We start from the raw sequence: 22,241 nt of genomic DNA, 5'->3' as shown, positions 1-22,241 counted from the left end.
ACTATGGATATTATTGCTGCAATGCAGCCCATGGTTAGAGTAAGTGATTCTTATGTGAAAGTAAAGACTTAAATAAAGATCCTTTCAAAATATGAAGAGTGATTATATGTGTTTTATCTATGTTGTCTATCATTTGTTTTAAAGACACAACTCAGCACTTTAATATTGTACTACCATAAAGTTAAATGACAAAAAAAAATCTAATGATTGATAGAAAAATCTAAGCAGCAAAGCCTGTGATGTTGTGACTTTTAAATGACGTATGGGTCAAGCCCCTGAAGCATTGGATGGTACATTCCCCACAATGCAACTGACACAGATATTATTTCAATTCCGCCTGACACCCAAACTGTTGGGATATGAGTACATCGCCTAAGCATTATTTGATTTATGTGTTGACATCATTACCGTTAACCTCTTAGAAAAAATAATGATTGACTAGGGTATATTTATAAATATTATATGTATAGTGTTTTACAATCAGTGTTCACCAGTTCTATGGAGTTATCAATATATCACGGTCACTGATTGGAATATATTCTGTTCCATAGTCACAGTAAATGCAGTCAACCTGTAATCCCTTTTTTGATATTAATTAGTTTATGGAAGTTAAAAAATATGACTAAAATGAGTGAATTGCACACAGAAACAAATGATATCTCACAGGCAGAAAAGGCAGCGATCATAATTACACCGCTCTTAACGAACCCTGGATTTCATGACTTTCATAAGGGGGTGTAGTTTACACGAGCACGCATTTAGATAAGGCTGAGAACAAGTTCATTAGCAGAGTTAGCTAGCTAACACACACCACTCCCAATTAGCCTGGAGGAGCGCGCGTGGGAGAGAATGGGAGAGACAGTCAGATTCCTATCGCCAGCAGTCCATGAAAATGAATAGAATAGCATGACACGCTATCTCCCAAATCAGCGGCTGATTGCGAAACATCCGTGACGAGAAATGAACACGAGACAGAGAGATCAGTGCGCAGATTTGCTTAAGGACATACTTGTGGAGAGACGAGGGGAGAGAAAGGGAACTCGCTGGGTGTTCCACATCAGAGAACCAGCACTCGGCACAGCAGTGAAGAGAGCAGAAGAGGCAGCTATCAGATTAATAGTGAGTCATTCTGTGCGCTTCTCAGCCATTACAGACAGAAAGACAATCAGAGAACAGGGGCCAATCGCGGACAGCGCTCGACACGAGTTACTAAAGTGGAGATGAAATGCAAGGGACAAAAAAAAAGTTCAATTAAAGGATGTAGATTGTAAAGGCTTTTGTTGTTACTCAGCAAAAGGGAAACGGTATGGAGGTGCTTCAATAGAATCACCAAAGCAGGTGGGCATGTTCCGAGTTAGCCCACCTCATTAAAAGGCTTCACTCTCTCTTTATGTAACGGCCATTACACATCCTATTCAGATGCACACACGGCGTGATTAAAAATTATCTGTTGGCGATCATAATCACACCTGGCTTAAACTTAAGCCAAAGAATAACAAAGAACTTTTATGAATGCCGAACTATCGGAACATTTACAAAGAGATTAAAGGGTAGACAGTCCTCAAACTAAATAAATGTGCTTTTAATCGCTATGAACAGGAAGTCATGTCATTTCAAATGTCCCTATCTGATTGTCTGATTCCCCTCTTTATTCAAATTATAACATGCCCATCTGACTTTTCCAGCACAATGGGAAAAATTAAAAAGGGAAATGACCTTTCATGGCTGCCATGATGTGAGAGTGAATGGCATTATTATGCACCGAGATTAATTTCTGCCCACTCAATGCTGCCCATTGAGAAAACAGAGGAGGGGGCACAGTGTAAATCATCATATCAAAGAGATGTTGAAGAAGTTGGTTGGACTATGATGACAGTGGTGGATGAAGTACTCAGATTCTGCCTTCTAAACGTTACTTTAAAAAAAATAGTAGAATAGTGGCATTCAAAAATTCTTAAATGACCAAAAGCTAAATGACTTGATTTTGATTATTGATGCATTACTATGTTAATCACAGCTTTTTAAGATCAAGCTAATATACAGTTAATAATGTTGTTTAATGCTGCTGGATGTTACAATCTAAATGTACATGTCAATGTTGAGTTGTTAGGTGATTTGTATTTGCCATTAGCTAATAATCTAAACATGTTAAGTAACTGAAGATTTCTGATAAATGTAATGTAAAGTAAAAAGTACACGTAAATGAAGCTAGGTTAGCTAGCTAGCAGAGCTACAATAATATCAGAAGGATTTGTATGATCGCATTGTTAAAAAATCTAATAAACCTTATATTTACTTAAGTTTCCAGTAACACTATGCATCGCTTTTATTAAATGCTGCTCATGTTTTGTGAAATTGGTAAAGATGTTTCTCCATTTGCATGTTTTGGCATATTTGTTTTTTTAAACTGCTGTGCGTTTCTCCTAATGTAAAGTGTTTTGGGCCGCTGTAACCTCGTTTACACCTATCGGCCAACGTTGAAAAGTAGCCTACAATGAAAATACTCTCAAAATTATTAGGTCAGAATGTGTTTTATTATAAACTTGGCTACATTGTATGCACATAGCATGTTTCTGTTAAAGCTGTGTTTAATGCCATTTTACTCGTCTTTAGTCATCAGAGATTAGGACAGTGCTGAAGTCTTTTAACTGGATGTCACTCGATAACTCAGAAGGCTGTAGTTTAGTAAAACATGAAATGGACATCCTCACTGTAAGCAACAGACTATAACCACAAGTCTCCCTCCTCTCTCCGCTGCCTGTCCAGCAGTTTGTTTCTGAGCCTCTAAGTCTCATTCTGATGGCTAAGTAGAAGGAGAAGGATAATTACAGTCAGTCATACATCTAGTCATGCTACATCCATCCCTCCTTTTCAAAGCAGTATTTTTAAGCTCAGCGTTTTCTCGCCCCAAAAGGCCTTTTTTCCCGCATGTGATGCCTTCTTTTTGTGATGGCCCCCATAGTTCTGAGCTGACCCCCTCAGCCCTGTCTCCTGACTGATCACAGTGATGGTTTATTACTGTCGTCCCGGCGTTCTTATCTTTAGCCAGCAATGCTCATTTCCTTCCCCAGATTTAAATGCAAATGTGAAATTTAATGATAAATGCATTATCTGATAGGTGCGATAACACTGATTCACTGTCAGTATAAAATACACACCCCGGGGGGCTTCGGGCTAGCAAGCACAACTTGCCCAAATCCACTTTTTTTTCTCCCTCTCTACCTCTCTTCTTTTCTCTCTTTCTCTCCTTTTTTTTTTTTTTACATGTACCTGCAATAAATTCTTGAGGTCATTTTATGCATTAAAAAGGAATCATATTGTGTGTGTTCAGCAGTGTGGGTGGAGGCTATAGCTGAGCAGTAATTGCTGTGCAACTATCTTGTTCCGTGTATTATCCATCACTTTGATGAAGTTACTTTAAGTAAAAGGGCAAAACAAGATAAAAAAATGCATTGTTAAGTGTCCAAAAAGCATCTGCATCATGTTATAAGTAAAGAAAGAATTGATAAAACTGTTTTTTTGAGTAAGCAATAGTTGGTAATTGAATGCACTATTAACTGAGTGGGCTTTTAGTCATAATAGCAAGCAGACTCTTGACTCATATATCCTTTTAGTTGCTTTTTAAGGCATAATGCTTTCTTACTTTGTACTAGAAGTGTCCTTAAATATCAGGATGCTACTTTTCTGTTCAATGCCAAAACCAATCCCACATAAACATAGTTAAAATGCATGCATTTGAGTTATAACTTTGTGAGAGGCCCTCCGAGGCTACGTAGTATAGTGATATTTATTTTCCTTACTTGGACCATCCCATTCATCCGGCCCCACGATGGCATGCCTGGTCTTCTCGCCCTGCACGTCCCTCTCCGACTCCCCTGCTTCTCGGTTGCCATCCTCCTCTCCTGCAAGGCAGAAAAACACAAGTTAAGGAGAGAATGACTCAATCAAAGTTAAATTCTCAGACACATAATTTAATTAAGAATTGCATTATGGACATGCTGACAGATTTTGAGAAATGTGGATATAATTGCAGAAAAAATAGTGTTGGGAATAACTACTTTAAATGCAAAGCTTAACAAACCACCCATTTCTTACTAAACAGAAGAAAGCTACTGTTGTTTGCTATAGCTGCCTTAAAAAGATGTTCAGACTACATTGTGAAGACAATCTAAACAACAAAAGCGTTCAACAACATGCACTTTTTTTACACAGGTACTGACAAAGGGACTATTTTTTCCGGGCAATATTGAAGAGTTTACAGTAGATAAGCAATGGTCAAATAAATGAAAATAAGTACTTGTTTCTTTCATTGTTATTTTTAGCTTCAATAGTTAGCTGCATTAAAAAGGTTTAAAAAGTCACACAACTACTTGAACCACTTCGCAATATGAATGTACTTAAACTAGCAGCCAGCTTCCAGCCACAACACTGGCAAAACTCATTACGATTTATATCCATTTCCTGTGATATGTAAGTATCACAATGTAAAGCCATGTGCAACATTACCATTGTGTTGTTTTGTGTATATATAGTCCTGTATATGTATATTTGCAGTGAGCTCACAGGGTCCAGCTGCATACATGTATATGACAGGAGTTCCCATGAGTGCTTGCAGGAACGGGAGGAAGCCAGATGGAACAGGAAGGAAAGCAATGTGTGGGAGAGAGGTGGCTATTTATTACCGTTTGATCTATTGTGGAGCGAGCTAGAATGTGTGTTAAAGGATGTAGGGTTGATTTACAGTCTCACACAGACCATGCTAAGGGATATTTGGGTATCTCTCTCCAGGATGTAAGTGCTTAAAGACCTTGTTAAACAGGCTCCAAGTGTGCAGTAGTTACACTGACTCTAAGATGCACTTACTGTAAAAAGAAATCTATTTTTGCATGTCTAAAACTAGCACAGTTTGTTCCCGAAGTTTACAGTAAAGCTTAGTGGGTTCCCCTAGTGTGGTGCTCTTATTAAATCCAATGTGGCTGACACAGTGGTTGCAAACTCGGGGAAAAGTAAGAGGAAATGTGCCCGGGGCGTGTGGTGGTGGTTGATAGTTTGTGGAGGAACATTTCTCTCACTTTTGTCACCATATCGTTTCCATCCCTTTGATGTTTTAAACCCAATAGTGAACGGTCAGGGACAGGCCTGGATTACTACAATGGATTACTCCACTTCATAAGCTCAAAAAGGGAAAAAAGGGATCGATGTATAAATTTCTGAATAGTACAAATGATATTTATATTAAAAAATCTATTTGATCTGGTGTATTTGTTAGTGTGATATAATAATTAAATATGAATACAAACACAATACAGAAAATACATGAAAAGTTGTGCATTTAATATCAATCATGGAAAATGATCGCACTTGTACACATGTTTGGTTGTTTACTTCATCTGTATCTGATCCCCCCCACAGCTTCCCAAAAAGCATTTCAGAGTGTTAGTTATCACACTTCTAGCGACAACTGCCACGGGACACACGTTACTTTGCTGCAGCTCCGTCCGTCCTCAGTAAGGTTAATCTCCAGATCAAGCACACACACCATGCTTGTTTAGCTTTTTTTTTTGACATGGCTCACTTCAAAGAAGGTAGCAAACATTGCCAAAAGGATGTCAGCTTTCTGCCTCGCACTAAAAAAAGGGAGATGTATACTAAAGAGAAACTGGAGGGAAGTCTTCAGAAAAATGTCCTACTTACAGTACATGAGGTCATTATGACCCAGTTTTGCTTATGCAAGGGTCTGCTTGGGTTGGCTATTTCTCCCCCCCCCCCCCACTCCCCACTCCATTACAGTCCTTCCCTTTCCTGGTATATTATCAGGGAGCCCACTCATCTAAATTTATTGTTGGGCCTGGAGAACCTCTTTAGCATACTAGGCTTGTATTATGACGAGGATAACAAAAGGCGTGTATCAACAGTTCCTTCCGACGGAGCGAGTTTAAAAAAAGCGGGCGAGATAACATTAAAGGCACTACCTTGATCTCAGGCGAACATGTTAAGCCCTGTAACGAAACGTATTGGAAGTGTTTAATTACAGCCCGGGAAATGAAGCTACAAGATGATTCCTTAATTAAGCAGTGATTAAGGATTTTCTGCCCTCTATCTAACACAGTTTGCAATGCATTTTAAACACAATCGCCCCGGCAACCTCACCGGGAACAATGTTACAGGGCTTTGATGAAGTTTCCTGCACAAATGTCACCAACAGAGGAAGAAGTGCCGGAGCAGCACTCCTTTGCTTACAGTGCGGTTTCATATAAACCTGGGGAATATGAAGAGCCATTTTTATGGTGTTCAACGACTTACAGTTTCTGACCTTTCTGATATAGAAACAGATTGAGGTGCTCCATTTCATTCGCAGAGGTCCACTATAAGTAATAGAGATTCTGGCTTGTTTCATCATTTGAATTGAAACCCTCTTATCAAGTGGGAGACAGATTGTCAATGATCATCCTCTACATTATCACCTAGATCATAATTTACATCTGGCTTGGTTTCCGTTCCCTGTGCAATCAAATGGAGATACTTAAGGTTGAACGAGAGAAGGCTGGAGGGAACAGAAGGGACGGGGGACTGGGGGAGGCGGGGGGGAGTTGAGGCGGCCTGCTGGGTGCAGGGTTGGCGGGCATGCAAGAGGAGCCAGTGAGCTGTTAAAATCAGCCCTATCGCTGCTCTATCAAAGGACGGCTCTCTAGCCAAATCGCAGTCACACGCAGCGTGCGACGCATTCAGGTCAATAAGCTTATAGGCGATTTACACAAACAATTCCTGGAGCAAGGTAGCAACAAAGTCATATTGGCTTTTTCTCTCCCTTTTAGCATTGTCTCTCCCAAGAAAGCCCTTGAAAATGTCAATCTCTGCCGTGCGACTTTAAGGTGCTCAGGGCACTCTAATCCTGACCAGTGAGTCTGGAGACAGGTCGCAATTTCTGCAAAATGGAGTATAAGTATTTTTAAGTCTTCACATGGGATTGCACAGTTCTATATGTTACTGAATTATAGGCTGGATGACTTTAACCCATGGCCACTTGTCATCACAAGCTAGTATTTGCAATGAGTTTCAGAATGTAATAATAGGAGGGGATGCACTTGTACTGCTAGTCGGTTCATATTGCATATTTTCTTGTTGATGCAGATTATGCTGCAACAGATAAAGTCAATTCCAGGAAGCAACCTTTTCCACCAAAGTCAAGCATGGCTGTAAGACTTCCCCGCTATCGGAAAAATAGGTTTGAATTGCATGCAATTTGTGGCAGGCAGAGCACTCCAATGGAGGGAGGCTATTAGCGAAATGCCTTGCCACTGTCTCTTTAAATGCCAATAAATTCCCATCATTACAGAATCTGGCAGTTTTCCTCCCTGTCTGCAGCCTGGGTCTTTATCTCGCTCTGCCTCAGTCTCTGAGTATGTAGATCTGGCCCAGTTAGATTGTCATACTTAACAAACATTAATGATTAATTTCCTGCACTGAGTCAAATGGGGCTAAAGGGATGACTCGATTCATCTTATCGCGCCACAAATTAGCATTTCCCCATATTCTCCAGCATCAACTGTGCATTAAAATTCAACATTTACCATTCTGGGCACTGGCAGATGTGGTGAAAGCGCCAAGGAGATGTGCTACTGTGTTTCTGGAGATTCTGATTATTTCTGTGTTACACAAAGAGTGGCATAATTAATTCTGCCACTTCCTGTATGTTAGTGACCGCTAAAAAATCACTCACCAAAAGGTCAAAAACGGTCAAGGTGGGATCGTATTTCCAATGTTAAATGCTTGACGCTTTGGTTCTTAACTTCCACTGTGATTAATATGCTTCTGTGACATTATCATTTTGGTAATTTGAGGAGAAGAGCGCAAACAATAGTGCAAAAGTGCAATATGTTCAAATTAGTTGTGCTTGATGCATCCTGACACATGAACACACAACAGATTCAAGTAGTTTAAGCTTAGAAAAAAAAAAACCTTTGACGTATTACTTCACAAAAAGAGGTTTTACATCGAGGAAATGAGATACATGAGATGACATGTAAATTTACTGTCAGAGCTAACTAAGGAAGTCGTTTGTCATCAGACAAAAAAACTTGGAGAGCACAAAGGGAACAGCTTGTGGCAACACCCTGTGCTGAACTTCACAGATAGCCAACAATAAAAGAGAGGGTGAAACAGCAAGGTGAAATTTCACAATATCAGTAAAAAAAAAGAGAGTATTAAAAAGGGTATCTTTCTTACAATTATGGAGCCAGGTGTGTCAATAGTGTATAAATCGTGGCTGTGGGATCCACACTTCACAAGCAGGCTTCCATAAATGTGAAACTGACTGAGCAGTGAGATTCTGTTTTAATCGCAGGAAGAGTCAAGGTTATTTCTTTAGATATGGGGCCTTTTTTTTCTAAAAGAGCTCTTGATATGTAGGCAGACCTCCTTTTATTCCATTTATAATAAATACATCTCCTTTTCTCCGAGGATCTACTATTCCAACATGCTGCTTTCAGTTTCAGTTTCATAAGTTCATCAGTGAGTCAGGGACATGTTACTGCTTTATTAATAATAAGACAGATTTGTTATTCCCACACTGGAGAGGGGACTTCATACATGTTTGCAACATAATGATAAGGGGCAGTAGTGGAAGGACTCAAATCATTGATTTAAGTGGTAAAACACAATACCCTGCTACAAGAAGAAGTCCTTCAGGGTAATTCATCAAGTATTATGTTTAAAATATGCTAAAAGTAATTATGCAAAATAAATCCTTACAAACTATTAATCCATCTTATTGGTTGTTATTGATGAATAAATATTCAGGGTTGGTCTAGAGTTGTTTAATTTGAAATGGTCAAAGCAATACAAATGCAGTATATATTGATTGTTGATCAAATGTTTGTATTTAAAATGGGAGCTTGTAACTGAACTGTATTAATTAGTGAATTATAAATAATATAATGAAGTTGAAGTATGGAAATACTCTGGAAGTAATAATAATAATAAAAAATCACATTTATATAGCGCTTTTTACGGTACTCAAAGACGCTTAAAGTGCAGTAAATAAATAAAATAAAAGTACCTCAAAAGTGTTCTTAATCACTATACTTTCCACTGCTTATAAGTTAAGTAAAGAATGGCTCTACTACAAGAAGTAGTACAAAAACCTATTATATACATATATAAACACATATATATATATATTTATATATATAAATAAATATATAAATAAATACATGCCATTTTGTTATTGTGGAATTATGGGAAATGTTACCTTTTGGGCCCCTAGAAATGCATTAAACTCACTGTATAGCAGATTTCTCATTTATATTGCACATTCAAGACAAGCTTTAATGGTTTGTTGTACCACCAGTATCCTACAAAGCACATCCATGACAGACTATTAACCATAAAGAGCCACGATCGCATTAACTAAACAGCCTATAGAGTCAACCATCAGCCACTTTCGAGGTTCCCAAGCCTCAGACCAAGATGGGACGTCAAGGTGCTCCATGCACTTATCTGGGGAGTCCCTTTTCTGCAAGGGTAAGGCAAATGACTGAGTCTTTGGTGGCATTCAACTTCTTGACCTTTGCGCCTTTAAGCGGCTTTGCTACTTCACCGCACTCTGATCAAAGTTAATAAGTGCTTCATATGTTAATGAAAATTGGTACTCCTCTTTGTGTTCCTACAGCTTTTTAATACCTATTATAGACTGAAACTTTTAATGGAGGTTTTAGGTCCCCCTGACAAGCCCATTTCAGAGAGTGACTACACAGATACAAGGCTAAGCTAAGACCAGAGAGTCACTGCTCAGTGGAGGAACCTTACACGAGAGACCTTATTCTCCGGGAAGCAGCAGAAGATAAAGGCCATGGGATGAGTGGCTGCTTTAAAACCCACGTTCAAGTCCGCACAGGGCTAATTACCGCACGCCATCACATTTGAGAGGGTTTAGTTAATCAAGGGGGGCTCTCTTTTTCCTCCTATAGTCAAGGAATAACACACTTAAACCATTTAATGCCGCCAGGATTGCGTCCTGTTTAATTCACGCCACTTTCACATAAGTGGGGTAAATTTAAGCCACTCCGACATTAGTTTTTAAATAGATCTAATTGAGGAAGGGATCATGGGGAAAAGGCTACACCTGATGATTGCGCACAACTTGCCACGAGGAAAAAAGAAATGTGGATAGTACATGATTTAGGTCTTAGGAGGCAATGGGAGACTTAGCTTCTTGTAAGCTTAGATAGCAGAGTAATACAAATACAATACAAATCTGACTAGTAAGGCTTGTGTATAACAAGGAACAGATTACCACTTTCTCCCAAAAAATACTATTTGACATCTGGGATTGCTAGTTAGTGTTATTCATAAACATGGAGAGGAGATTGGAGGCCCTTCCTCGCATGGTTTTACCCAAAACAATGGAAATATCGAACGGCTCTGACAAGGTTCTTTGAAGATTTTCAGAAGTTGTACTTTTTTTCCCCCTAGCTGTAGCCACCAGTCTGTACCGCACCATCTACTTCGTAGCTATTGGGTTATTACAAGACCATATATTCCACTTTGAAGTTTGTGTAAGGGACACATTACGATGGAGACAAAGGGTAAAGCGAACGAGGCGTTGCGGGTAATTGCAATTTCCGAACAATTGCGCTGTTCAACTTTTCCTGGAGAACAAAAGGAAAACATTATTGATACGATTACTGGGGCATAGCCTACCTGGAACATGAAAGATTTATTTTTCCTTCAATAATGTAATCCCACGAGGCACATCAGTTTAGAAGTGTGGAGAAATAATTCTAAACAATTTTTCCCTTTGAAAAGGAGCGAGAAGAGGCAGACATTCAAAGCATTGGTTCTTCATTATTAAAAAGTCAAATTTGTGTGCCAGTAAGAGTGGGGACACCTGGGGTAGTGAAAGCCACGCGACCGGGGGGTAAGAAGAGGGTGGGGGTTTGGGAGTTGAAGGGAAGGGGGGGGGCGGGATAAGTCTGTCATCTTCACACTGTAACCTGGAGCAGACCACAAATTAGCTCCTGTGATGGCAAGGTGTGACCGAAATGAAACAAACACACAAAGAAAGCAATCTAATTGAATTGGAGTTCAAAGGGGGGGATTCGGGCACATTTGGCGATGGCGAAGGCAGCTTTATAGTGCTGGACCTCCGAGCAGTAGCAGGTGCTGCTGAGTGTTCACAGAGCTTCAGCGCCGGCTCAAAGGGAAGTGCTACGCTCTCCAGTGCATTGGTGTACCGTAGCACACCTTCACAGCACTATCACAGAGGGGGAGCCAGCGCTGCCGATGCCATCTCCCTCTCAGATCAAACCACTGCTCTTGGGTGGATTGCTAGGATCAAATATCCGAATGAGCAGTCCTAACTCTCTGCAGTGAGAATTCCTCGTATGAATACTCCTAGTAGTTCTGCCAGGTTTGATTTGTTTAGGAATTTTATTAGAAGCCATTAGCAATAGTTTAACTTATTTCTGATGCTTGGCATAAGGGTTGGTTGGACATATTGTCTCACAACACTGACAACAACTAAAATGTTGACTTTATTTAAATGTATTATGTCAACAGATTTCACATAACTGTATGAGGTTAGTTGAAAGCAATACTATTAAGTTCATATAAAAAAATATTAGGTTCAAGTTAATATTATTGCTTTCAACTAACCTAATTCAGTTTTGTTAATTTGTTGACTTTTTACATTTAATTAAAGTCAACGTTTCACTTTTTTCATTGGAGGTGTCAAAAATACGATGCTCTTTGAAGAAGTTAATGATGCGTACCTTTGTTGCAGAAGTACTCCATGTCTTCGCAGCTCATGTTCTCTGTTTCGAACTCTGCAGAGAAGTTCTCCTCCGCCGAGAACTCGTCTTTGGCCAGGAGCTCGTTCTCCTCGGAGACGCACTCCTCCTCCTCTTCCTCCAGGCCATCCTCAAGAGGGCCTGAGGGAACACACACACACACACACACACACACACACACACACACACACACACACACACACACACACACACACACACACACACACACACACACACACACACACACACACACACACACACACACACACAGGGAGATGTTCAGCAGTTTCATCACATCCTTCAGGCGCTTAAACAAAAAAAAAGTAAAGTCTTCCCCTCCTTTCTTTGACACACCACAAATGTAGCACAACATTGCAGCATCTCCATGTTCAGACATATAGACAAAGATAAGGCCATGTCAATAATAGAGAATATTGTTTTACCATAAAGGTCCTCCCATTATAGCTATTGAAAAAGCCCTAAGCGAAAAAAACAAGCTGACTTGCAGCCAAGGTGAGCGTTGATGCTAATCCGTTATACCTACAAAACAAAACCTCCCACAGACAGGGGGGGGAAAAAAAAAAAGTTCCTTTCCACACTTTTTCATACAGGCATCAGCATGGGAGGAGGAAAGAAAATACTTTTATTAATTTGTTAGCCTTATCACAGGGTACAATGTTGATTTTCCATTTACATTCCATGCCTCCGGGTAATACACCAGTGCAATCTTAAAGGAGACACTTTTCCGTGTGATTAATGTTTTCCCCCCCTGTGCAATATTATTTCTTTAAATCTAAATGATTTCAGAGTTTTGCTCGTAGCTGTACATCTCTTTTCGTATTTGCATATTACCATTTTGCTTCAATCAAGGGCTGCTGATGGAATTACTGTACTGCTACCTGAATTGTATTAGTCCTGAAAAACATCTCATCCGGCATTTGAATGTTATTAAGATAATGTGCATCTCGCGCACCTCTCCTTCCGACCCCAAAACATGTCCGCACATTAATTAGCATAGCAAAGAAGACTCCAAGTTTAAGGTTATATTTGAAATAATGTAATAAAATCTGCACAAAAATTTTTTCCTTTTTGAGGTGAGGGAATCATCATATCAAAAGTGCTGCCATCACTGTATGTGAGAAGCAGTTGCTGTCTCTATCACAGCCTCTTGTGCATCATTCCGGGGCTCAAACAGAGTGCACTGATATCCTCTCGACACCTTTCAATGTGTTTGTTCTATTGTAGCCTGAGTGAGCCCTCAGCTTTAATAAAGCAATAATTTCAGTTCAGGAAGTGGGGCTCTCCTGTTTCTCTTTCTTCCGTGCACCGAGCCTCATAAAAGACCCCCCTGATGTCCACAAACTGCTTGCTCTTTTCATTAGTCTTATAAATTACTCCTTTGTAGAGGGCCTACATCTGCAGGAGCCCCGGACATGAAAAGAATTAGCACACGGATCTCTAATAGACACTGCAGAGGCAGAGTGCTGCTTTTTAAATTAGGATACAGTTTTTTATGATCTTATCTGATGCCTTCTGCTGATTCGCCGAGGAGTGAAGTGAGGCGTGAAGTGACTCGATGAGTCTACCATCGCTTAAGATGATACCGAGAGATAAATATCACAGTATCAAGGGGAGATTGTATGACTGGCGTTAAAAGCTCCTGCCAAGGCAATTGAGGACAGTGTGTGAAAGAAAGCGGGAGAAATACATTTCTATACACACACTCTGTACACATTCCATTACACAGCTGAATAAGAACTGTGTGTACAACTAAACGATTCTTCCTCTGTTGCCGGCAAATACAGCAGCACCCAATAGACCTACAGTGTAGCGTGATAATAAGGGTAAAGGGAGATTAAAGATAAACTTCATGGTCAATAAGACACAAAGATTAGGTAGATAAGATGAGATAGAATTGAGGTTTAATAGACTCGGAATAAGGGCATCTCACTTCCCCGCTCTCACAGATAGTAACTAAATGGAGCTTTTGCAAACTGATAGAGATACTGGAGGCCTTACTGAATATGGAAAAATGAAATGCTCTGAGAGACATTAAAGGGAGTCTGATGGCGACTTCTTAGCTACAGATTACCAAAGTTTGTGCGCATTCTCACGTGTTTTGTTTATTATACAGTATTCATTGCATGGAGAGACCTGAAATTATTTCAGAGACAGCAATGATAAGAATAATGACTTTCTAAACGACCAGCACCACACTCCTAACTCATTTTCTGATAGTGGCGTCCCTGCTATATTTAGTTGTGTACTGTTTAAAATCCTGTCACATTCACTGTGTGACCCGCGCTTGTTGGTGCATTTCTATAGGGTCTGCTGACGAATCGGGCCAGAGGAATGTCTGCTGCCTCACCCTCTTATCAAGTCTCCTCTGGAGTTCAGATGGCCAATGACACCACGGAGAGCATTGCACGTCGCCACAGAAAACAACACGGCCTGCTTTCAAATGGAGCACTCAATAAATAGACAGAAACAAGGTGATTTTGGAATAAAACACATATAAAACACTGATTTGGAAATCTTTTGGTAATTATGTGGTGTGTAACTTATAAATTCATCTTTTTGGTCCTTGTAATATAATCTGCAAAGCCTACTTACTAAATACGGTTGATGTCAGTAAAATCAACCAGTACTGACTGCTGGACCTTTTACAATTTCAAATCAGCGAAAAAAAAAAAAAAAGCAGAAAATAGAGATTAATTTATCAGCCAATCAATAGAAAGTTAATCAACCATGATTTGATAATTCATTGATGAAAACAAATGTTAAAACTGGTCATCTATTTTTTATTAAATTTGCCCACTTGAATCCTAAAGGAATCCTAAAAAATCTGAGTCCGTCTCATGATGGTAAAGGTATAGGTATAATTCATTAATTATATTTTTATTAGAAATATAAATGTTTCTCTTCTACAAAATTTTATTTTGGTAAATAGAGGTCATAATAATTCTTTGCAGTCCTACAATACTCATCTTTTCTTTTTAGTCTGACAGCTATCCATGTCACATTTTTAAGTACTTATTCATGAGTTTTCCTTTCTAGAGAATGGCTTGCTTTGCTAAAATCCTCCTTGCACAAAGACTGATATCTGCTCATTTTTGAATAGGATGTTTTAGGAAGCTGCACCCTGTCTGAACTTCCCCTCAATCAGGGTCAGTGTCCAGGTATCCCTGCATCCCCCCCAGCCTCGTCATCCACACCCTTTGACCTGAACTGTATCATCCGCATTCATCAGACTCTTCCTCCCCCGATTAGAGAGAGAAATCTCAGCCCTGTTCAAACAGTCATGCAGCAGGAGCAGCAGGCAGGAGCAGCCAATGCTAATAGAGACATTGGTAGCTGAATGCAGGCTTGATCACAGTGGCTCTTTTGTTCAAGGCATGGCCTCTGTCTGATAGGGATCGGCCATGCGGAGTGGCGCTCCGGAGAGGGATATGGTAATGCCCCCACTGAGTCTATAAAATGGGGTGATACTCTGAGACCATATGATGGACAGAGGATTAATGAGTCACAGAGGAAGGGGAGCAGGGAAGAGAGGAGTACGGACAGAGGTGGTGGAATGAGCATATCTTTCAGGAAAACACTCTGTACACGAGTCTGTGCCTCAGTGGACTAAAACAGAAAATGGGAAAAACACACAGATATGCCTCTGAAAACTCACACTCAAAAAAAAGGAAGAGCTCTAAACAAATACATGTGTGTGTGCAAAAGTGTAAGAGCTAATTTCATGGCGTGCTTTTTCAGACGTCCGCAATGTGGGGAGCTTGTGGTCGGGCTGTGATAGCAACACCGCACATTATCAGCAAGCTCCACAGTGTGATGTGTGGATCACAAACCCAGCCTCCTCTATAGCTCCCTAATTAGAGGTGAGGTAATTGAATCTGACAGAACAAAGCCGCAGATCTCTATAAGCATGGAAATCATTTTTTGCTCCCACCTATACAGTTTCTCATCCAAAAGGTCCATTGAAAATGGGTCCAAGCTGGCCTGGGGATAAAACGTAGCACCTGAGACTAAACATGAATGCATAATGCAGCCCTAAAATCCAACAGGGCCAACCTCTGCCAACTGCGACTGCTCCTTTGTGCCAGCACTGATACCGGGCCTCCCTCACTTCCAGGTGCACACACACATACACTGCAGGACTCTTCAAACTTCTGCGGGGAAGGAAGTATGGACGATGTCTCATTGCAAGTATCTTAAAGCTTTGAGCCAGGTAGGCCTGGATACTTGTTAATATGTTTACCTTCACAGCTGGAGAAAAAGCAGTCATATCTGAGGGCAAAGAGTAATATAAAACTGACTCATCTTAAAGGCAAAGAGAAAGATTATATTAAACTTTCCTGGACCGAAGAAAACAATGTTGTAAGTGACCTATCAATAACAACTACCAACACCATAAAGAATACACTGATTTATCGTCTATTTCACTCTAAATCGGATAATAATTTAGGAAATAAACATAATGCTGTTTTAGAGAAGAGTCATATCTGTCAATTGGGACCATTAACTAATGTTTACAATGTTGACTTCGATAATAAATCAAGGGAGAAGTAGTGTGAATTGCTCATAGACTTATATACAATTCCTCAACTGAAAGAAAAACACTGTATAAGGGATTAAGTTCTGGACTAAAGCAAGGATAACACCCGAAATGGACAACAGCCTGCCAATCACAAGGTCGGAACGACATAAACCGTACCCTGCTTTATCGTCTATTTCTCTCCAAATGGGACAATAATCTACAAAAGGAATGTAATGCTGTATTAAAAGTGAAACAACAGACTTAAAATAATCGATTGACAATATAAAATCATGTTTACAATGTTGACTTAGGTAATAATTCGAGGGAGAAGTAGCGTCTTTTTCTCATAGAATTCTATACAATCAGAGTTCTTTGCAACCACTGGATCCCCCCCCCCCCCCCCCATACTGGCGAATAGAGAGAATGCACATTTAAGGGTCTTCCACATTGACTCCACTTTTCCGAACCAGAGGTTGCCTTTAGACGAGAGATGTAAAGGCTGACAGAGAAGAGGAAGAGAAGGAGGAGAAAGTGGAGAGAGGCAAGGAGAGACTGGGGGCCATACTGTCTCCTCAGCACTAATGACCTTTGGGAAGCGGAGGGCTCCCTCAGCCTTGGAGGAGACGTACTGTATATGTTACAGGGCTCAAGCCTCTAATTTAATCCTTGATCACTGTAATGAAATAGATACCATTTGCGCAACTCTTAATAGCTTAATATGCTACAGGAACCCTCAAAGGATTTTTTCATTTCTAACATCTTTTTTTTTTCCTACTGTGTAAATGGTACCAAAAAAAGAGAAGCCTTTTTCCAAGTTGTACACTGTGATCAAACTAAATGTGGAGCTAATGCCGTAACACAAGAGAAAGTAAATTATCATTTGTATTTTGTCTGTGAATGACTGCTTGTGTGTGTGTGTGTGTGTGTGTGTGTGTGTGTGTGTGTGTGTGTGTGTGTGTGTGTGTGTGTGTGTGTGTGTGTGTGTGTGTGTGTGTGTGTGTGTGTGTGTGTGTGTGTGTGTGTGTGTGTGTGTGTGTGCTGGGAGGAGCACGGAACAGCTTCAGTGGAGACTGATGTGTTCTCAGAGCTGCAGTCTGTGACCAAGAATAAGCGATGGTATTGTTTAACTTGATTTTCCGGTTGCTAAGCAATGTAATTCTCGTGATTAGAAATGGCTGCCTTCCTAAATTCGGGCACTTACAATCAACAGTCAACAAACTGCTTGAAAACTCAGCTCCAACGCTCATGTGGAAATTGCGGTGAAAAGAAAAGGAGGGAAGGAGGGGGGGTTCATTGGGTGGGTGAATAAATGTATTCACATCCTTGTGAAACACACACACAAGTGTACACGCTCTGCTGTGAGGCTGCAGCGCTAGAGATGACAAGGCACCTAAATGCATCTGATGACATCATGCATTCAGATGGCCCACTAAGTTTACATCACTGTACATTTATGCATCCTGCAGTTACGCTGAGACACACCCATCATGTAAAGTAACTACATTTACTCAAGTACTATACTTAAGTACAATTCAGAGGTACTTGTACTTTACTTGTGAATTTCCATTTCATGCTTCATTCATACATCTACTACACTACAATTCTGAGGTGTTTTTCCTTTAGTTACTTTGCTTGGATTAATGATAAACAATTTACTTAGTACTTTGGTTTTAAATATATTAGATGCCAATACTTTTGTACTTTTACTCAAGTAACATTTTGAATACAGGAATTTTACTTGTAACTGAGTATTCCTACACTGTGGTATTTGTACTCCTCTTAAGTACAATATCTGAGTACTTCTTCAACCTTGTGTGTTGCACAGATGCAGAATAAGAGATTATTTTCGTTGACATTTCTGAAATATTGCTAACATAATTCCGGTCGGCTATCTTATTCCAATCAGGCACGCCGTTGGATCCCAGCATGTTTGCGGAGTTGTTAAGTTCTGTGTTGTTGCGCCCAGTGTTTCTGTCTGGACTGTTGAAGGGGAATAACACGCTCTTACTTCTTTATCCAATGAATTGGAATTGGAATGGCATGAAAACATGCTGGCATTTGACTATGCCATTAAAATGCTGGAGGCACCTCTGAGCGTGCCCGAGGGCTTCAGCAGATGCCAACCAGTTTCTCTGTGGAGTTAGCTGGGTCCTGCTTCACTCTGCTGCCTCTCTAGAGTTTACAGAGACACACACACACACACACACACTTCCAAGTGGACACCGCTACTACATTTGGTCCATTAAAGTCACTAACCCTGTCCTCGGAGTAGTACAGGCTTAGCTAGTGCCTCTCTTTCAGGGAAACATTTGCTTTGCAAGGGCCACGAACAGATTAAAATGCTGTTAAAATGGCCAGCCTGCTGTTTTTAAGCAGTTCCTTCCTGTTACCTCCCCTCTTGCTGAGTGATTTCTCGGTGTCATTTTGTTACTTATAAGGAAATAAAAGTTAACCATGTGCCTGTACACCACGCGTGACAGCTGAAACAAAGCAGGTAAAATATGTGTGGTCTTAATTACTGGTTTATAAGCGAGCTTTTCTCTCCAACGTTCACTTTTAATGAAGCTATTGAGTGAGGCTCCTCCAGGGAGCTATCATGGTTAAGTGGGGGCATCCATCTTCAGCCATTGGCTCGTCTGCAGTGAGTGGAGGCTCTGTCTACAGCACGCTCACCTCATATTGGCTCACTTTATCTCCACTAAGTAAAGTCGGTTGGAAGCTGCTAAAAGTAGCGAAAAAAGACTTTCCTCCAGCACCTCTGATGAGGAGGAGAGAGTTTTCATCCTGTAGCACCAGGCACGCCATTGTGTCCTGAGTGCTTCATAAGATGCTTCTGTTTAACCTGAGAAGCATTCATAGAAATCAGTTTCCTGCCAGTCTGTGGGGGCTCAAATAGCAATATTGTGAACGCTGCTTCTGCAACAATTAGCTTTTAGTCGAGCGTCATTTCAAAGAATTTAATAGGGAGCCTTGTGAAAAGGAAATATGATTACTGTATCAAATAATGTAGATAAAACAATATTTCCCCATCAAGGAATTTCTATGAAATGGATATATCTAAGATGTCAATTTCATTCCAGTATTATGAGCGAGGGGGCTGTTCCTTTTGCAATAAATTCTTCATTAATTCAATTCTAATTTTCCTCTGGTTCCTATTTCTACTATTGATAGTTCCACTTCTTAATACCCTGGATAAGGGGGGAGAAAATCATTGCCATAACTCAGCGGAGACTGCGAGCGGCAGATAGGATCTAAATATTACCAATGCCAAAAGAAGTGTGAAGTCTGATGAACATTTCAAAAGAACAATTCTTTATGGATCAGCTAAATCTTTTCCACTTTTTAATTAAAAGTAAAGAAAATAGAAGTTAATTATCCTGTAAAGATTAGCTGGTGGGCATCTTTCTGTAAATTAGTTCTAATTAAAAGGAAATTGTCAAATGACATTCAAAGCACTGTCCTTTAAAACACAGACCGAGATGGGCTTTTTTCTCCCTCTACCCTCCCCTCAGCCTCCCTCCTAATTCTTGATCTGGTGAAGCTTCTTGCTGGAAGATTAGGATTCTGCCAGTGCTTCACAGCACACACACACTTCAACACACACACCCTCCCTGCTCCCTGGATAGCAGGCCTGTAGAACACTGTGAAATACTGCTGCATCAATGGGGAGCCAGTGGCTGCTGGAGATAAATACTCATCATTGATAAATGATTGGGCTGATTAGCTGCTGTGAATCAGGCTGATAAATCTGGCTGATATTGGCTTTTTTATGAAATATCTGATATCAGTCATGTGCTCCAGTCCAGAGGTCTCCTAGAGATAGTTTATCATGACTAAAGCAATCTGCCATACAGTCTTCATAGAAGGTTTTTGTGATAAAACAATATTAGAAAACCTTTGCATTAACTAGATTATCAACTATTCATTCTCTTTTTTATATAAGGAGCCATAACACTAAGCATGTCTTCCTTTTCTTTACTGCAGACTGGTTGTTTTCGGTTCTGCTAATCTGCTAACGTAATAGTTCCCATAACCCGACCATAACCATATTTTTTTAGAATTAAACTTGAAATTAGAGAAGCTGGAATTAAATACTGTTAGATATTTGTGCCAAGGAAATCCCAATTGTAAAATCTTTGTAATGTTTTCTGTTGATGGTGTGATCATTCAATGAACTTATTGTTTATTCTCAGTCTTCATGACTTCATCATTTGACATGAATAGGTTTCTTGCCATCAAAACGGGAAAAAAAGAGCCCATGTGCACCGTATGAACACAAGGAGTACTTAAAGCAAACCTCCACTATAATCACTCCACAAATAAATGATGAATCAGACTGCTTTCATCTGATTTCATGTGGATTTCATCATTCATTATCTGGCTCCGCTGTTGCTCCCATCCTCTCGCATAGTACCAAACCAGATTCCAGCAGTTACAGTCCGACAGAAAAGGGAGGAAAACGGTGCTGAGGCCCCTTCCATCTGCTCTGGCTAATGATGATGCTCTCCCTGGCCTGGAGCAGAACTGTGCGAGGGAGATTTACACCCATAATACCCCTGGGGGCTCTTGGAGCTGCGCGGCGCTCCACAACACCGTCACTCCATCACTTTCCATATGATAGCTGGCAGAGCAGGTAACAATAGAGCAGCAACAATGTCTCTTTGTATTACTGACAAGTGCCTTATTTGGTTGACATAACCTGCCTCGGTGTGTGAGGAGTGGCGCTAAGCACACAGGAAAATGGATGACAGCTACACCATTGAGACATTGTGCGGTCGTAACAATCATACCGGGGTATGTTTTTAAAAAACACCCAGCGGAGAGCATGATAGGAGCAGTGACTGAGGGAGAGGTGGCTGTCTTTGCGATAATTGGAATGATGGCGGGGGGGGGGGGATCAGACATTGAACAGACCTACCTTTTTGCATTTACACAGTCATAAATGTTTTCAATTGCCGTTCAATTTGGGAGCTTTAGACCCACTATAAGGCCCTGTTTGGGACATCTATTTCCTAAAACAAGCAGAGGTGGAAGAAGTATTCAGATACTTCACTAAATACTTACTGAAACGTTGACTTTAATTAAATGTATAATGTCAAGAGATTTCACATAACTGTATTAGGTTAGTTGAAAGCAATAATATGAAGTTGAAATACAATACTTTAGTTACAACTTAATATTATTGCTTTCAACTAACCTGAAAGTGAAAGTCCTGCATTCAAAATCTTACTCAAGTTAAAGTAAAAGGTATTATCTGCAAAATGTAGTTAAAAAAATTATGATTTCTTAAAAAGTAGTCATTGTGTGTATACTTGTGTATATATAATTAGATTTACAAATGTGACAAGTCTATCATATTGTTGCATCAAGTAGCATTTTACTGTTAAACCAAGTTCTGATTGACTTTCTGTAAAATATTTAACACTAAGTCCACTCGTTTAATTTTTAGAGACATGTTGTTAAAAGTAGCAGTTTAATACATGTATGTATGTTTTAAATGTAGTGGGGTAGATAGCATAATGAAAAAAAGTCCCTTGAAATTGTACTTAACCACATTACTTGAGTAAATGTACTTAGTTACTTCCCACCTCTGAAAACAACTGAGGTAAATGTTAGGAGGCGCTGTATGTGTGTGTTTGTGTCAGAAAGAGAGATGTTGAGGGAGAGCTGCTCTCCTCGGGGATTGAGTGTTCACACACAGTAAATGGAAGTGGCACAGCTCTGACCTTTGAGCCGCAGCATGCGAGTAAAGTGAAGGCGCTGTCAAAATATTGCTTCAGAAATGACAATCCACCTCGCCAGTCCCAATTCTTGACATGGCAGGCAAGTGGAGAGGCGTAACCTGCTGATCCCGACATTACAAATGAGGGGATTATCATGACAACAAACCGCAGCTCGACACGCTGCATACC

At 40.2% G+C, this 22,241-nt stretch overlaps 1 protein-coding gene across 1 annotated transcript in view; it reads right to left on the bottom strand.

Moving 5' to 3' along the window:
- zfpm2a (zinc finger protein, FOG family member 2a) overlaps positions 1-22,241 on the bottom strand; it is a 119,889-nt gene that overhangs the window by 73,840 nt on the left and 23,808 nt on the right. The window contains exons 2-3 of the mRNA XM_063879952.1: positions 11,772-11,930; positions 3,801-3,902 (exon numbers count right to left, since the gene is read on the bottom strand). Of these exons, the coding sequence (XP_063736022.1) occupies positions 3,801-3,902; positions 11,772-11,930 (261 nt within the window). The remainder of the gene's footprint in view (positions 1-3,800; positions 3,903-11,771; positions 11,931-22,241) is intronic.

Source organism: Eleginops maclovinus, chromosome 3, assembly GCF_036324505.1.
Source record: "Eleginops maclovinus isolate JMC-PN-2008 ecotype Puerto Natales chromosome 3, JC_Emac_rtc_rv5, whole genome shotgun sequence".
NCBI lineage: Eukaryota > Metazoa > Chordata > Actinopteri > Perciformes > Eleginopidae > Eleginops > Eleginops maclovinus.
The sequence above is the reverse complement of the archived record's forward strand: the minus strand, read 5'-3'. Positions and strand labels throughout refer to the sequence as shown.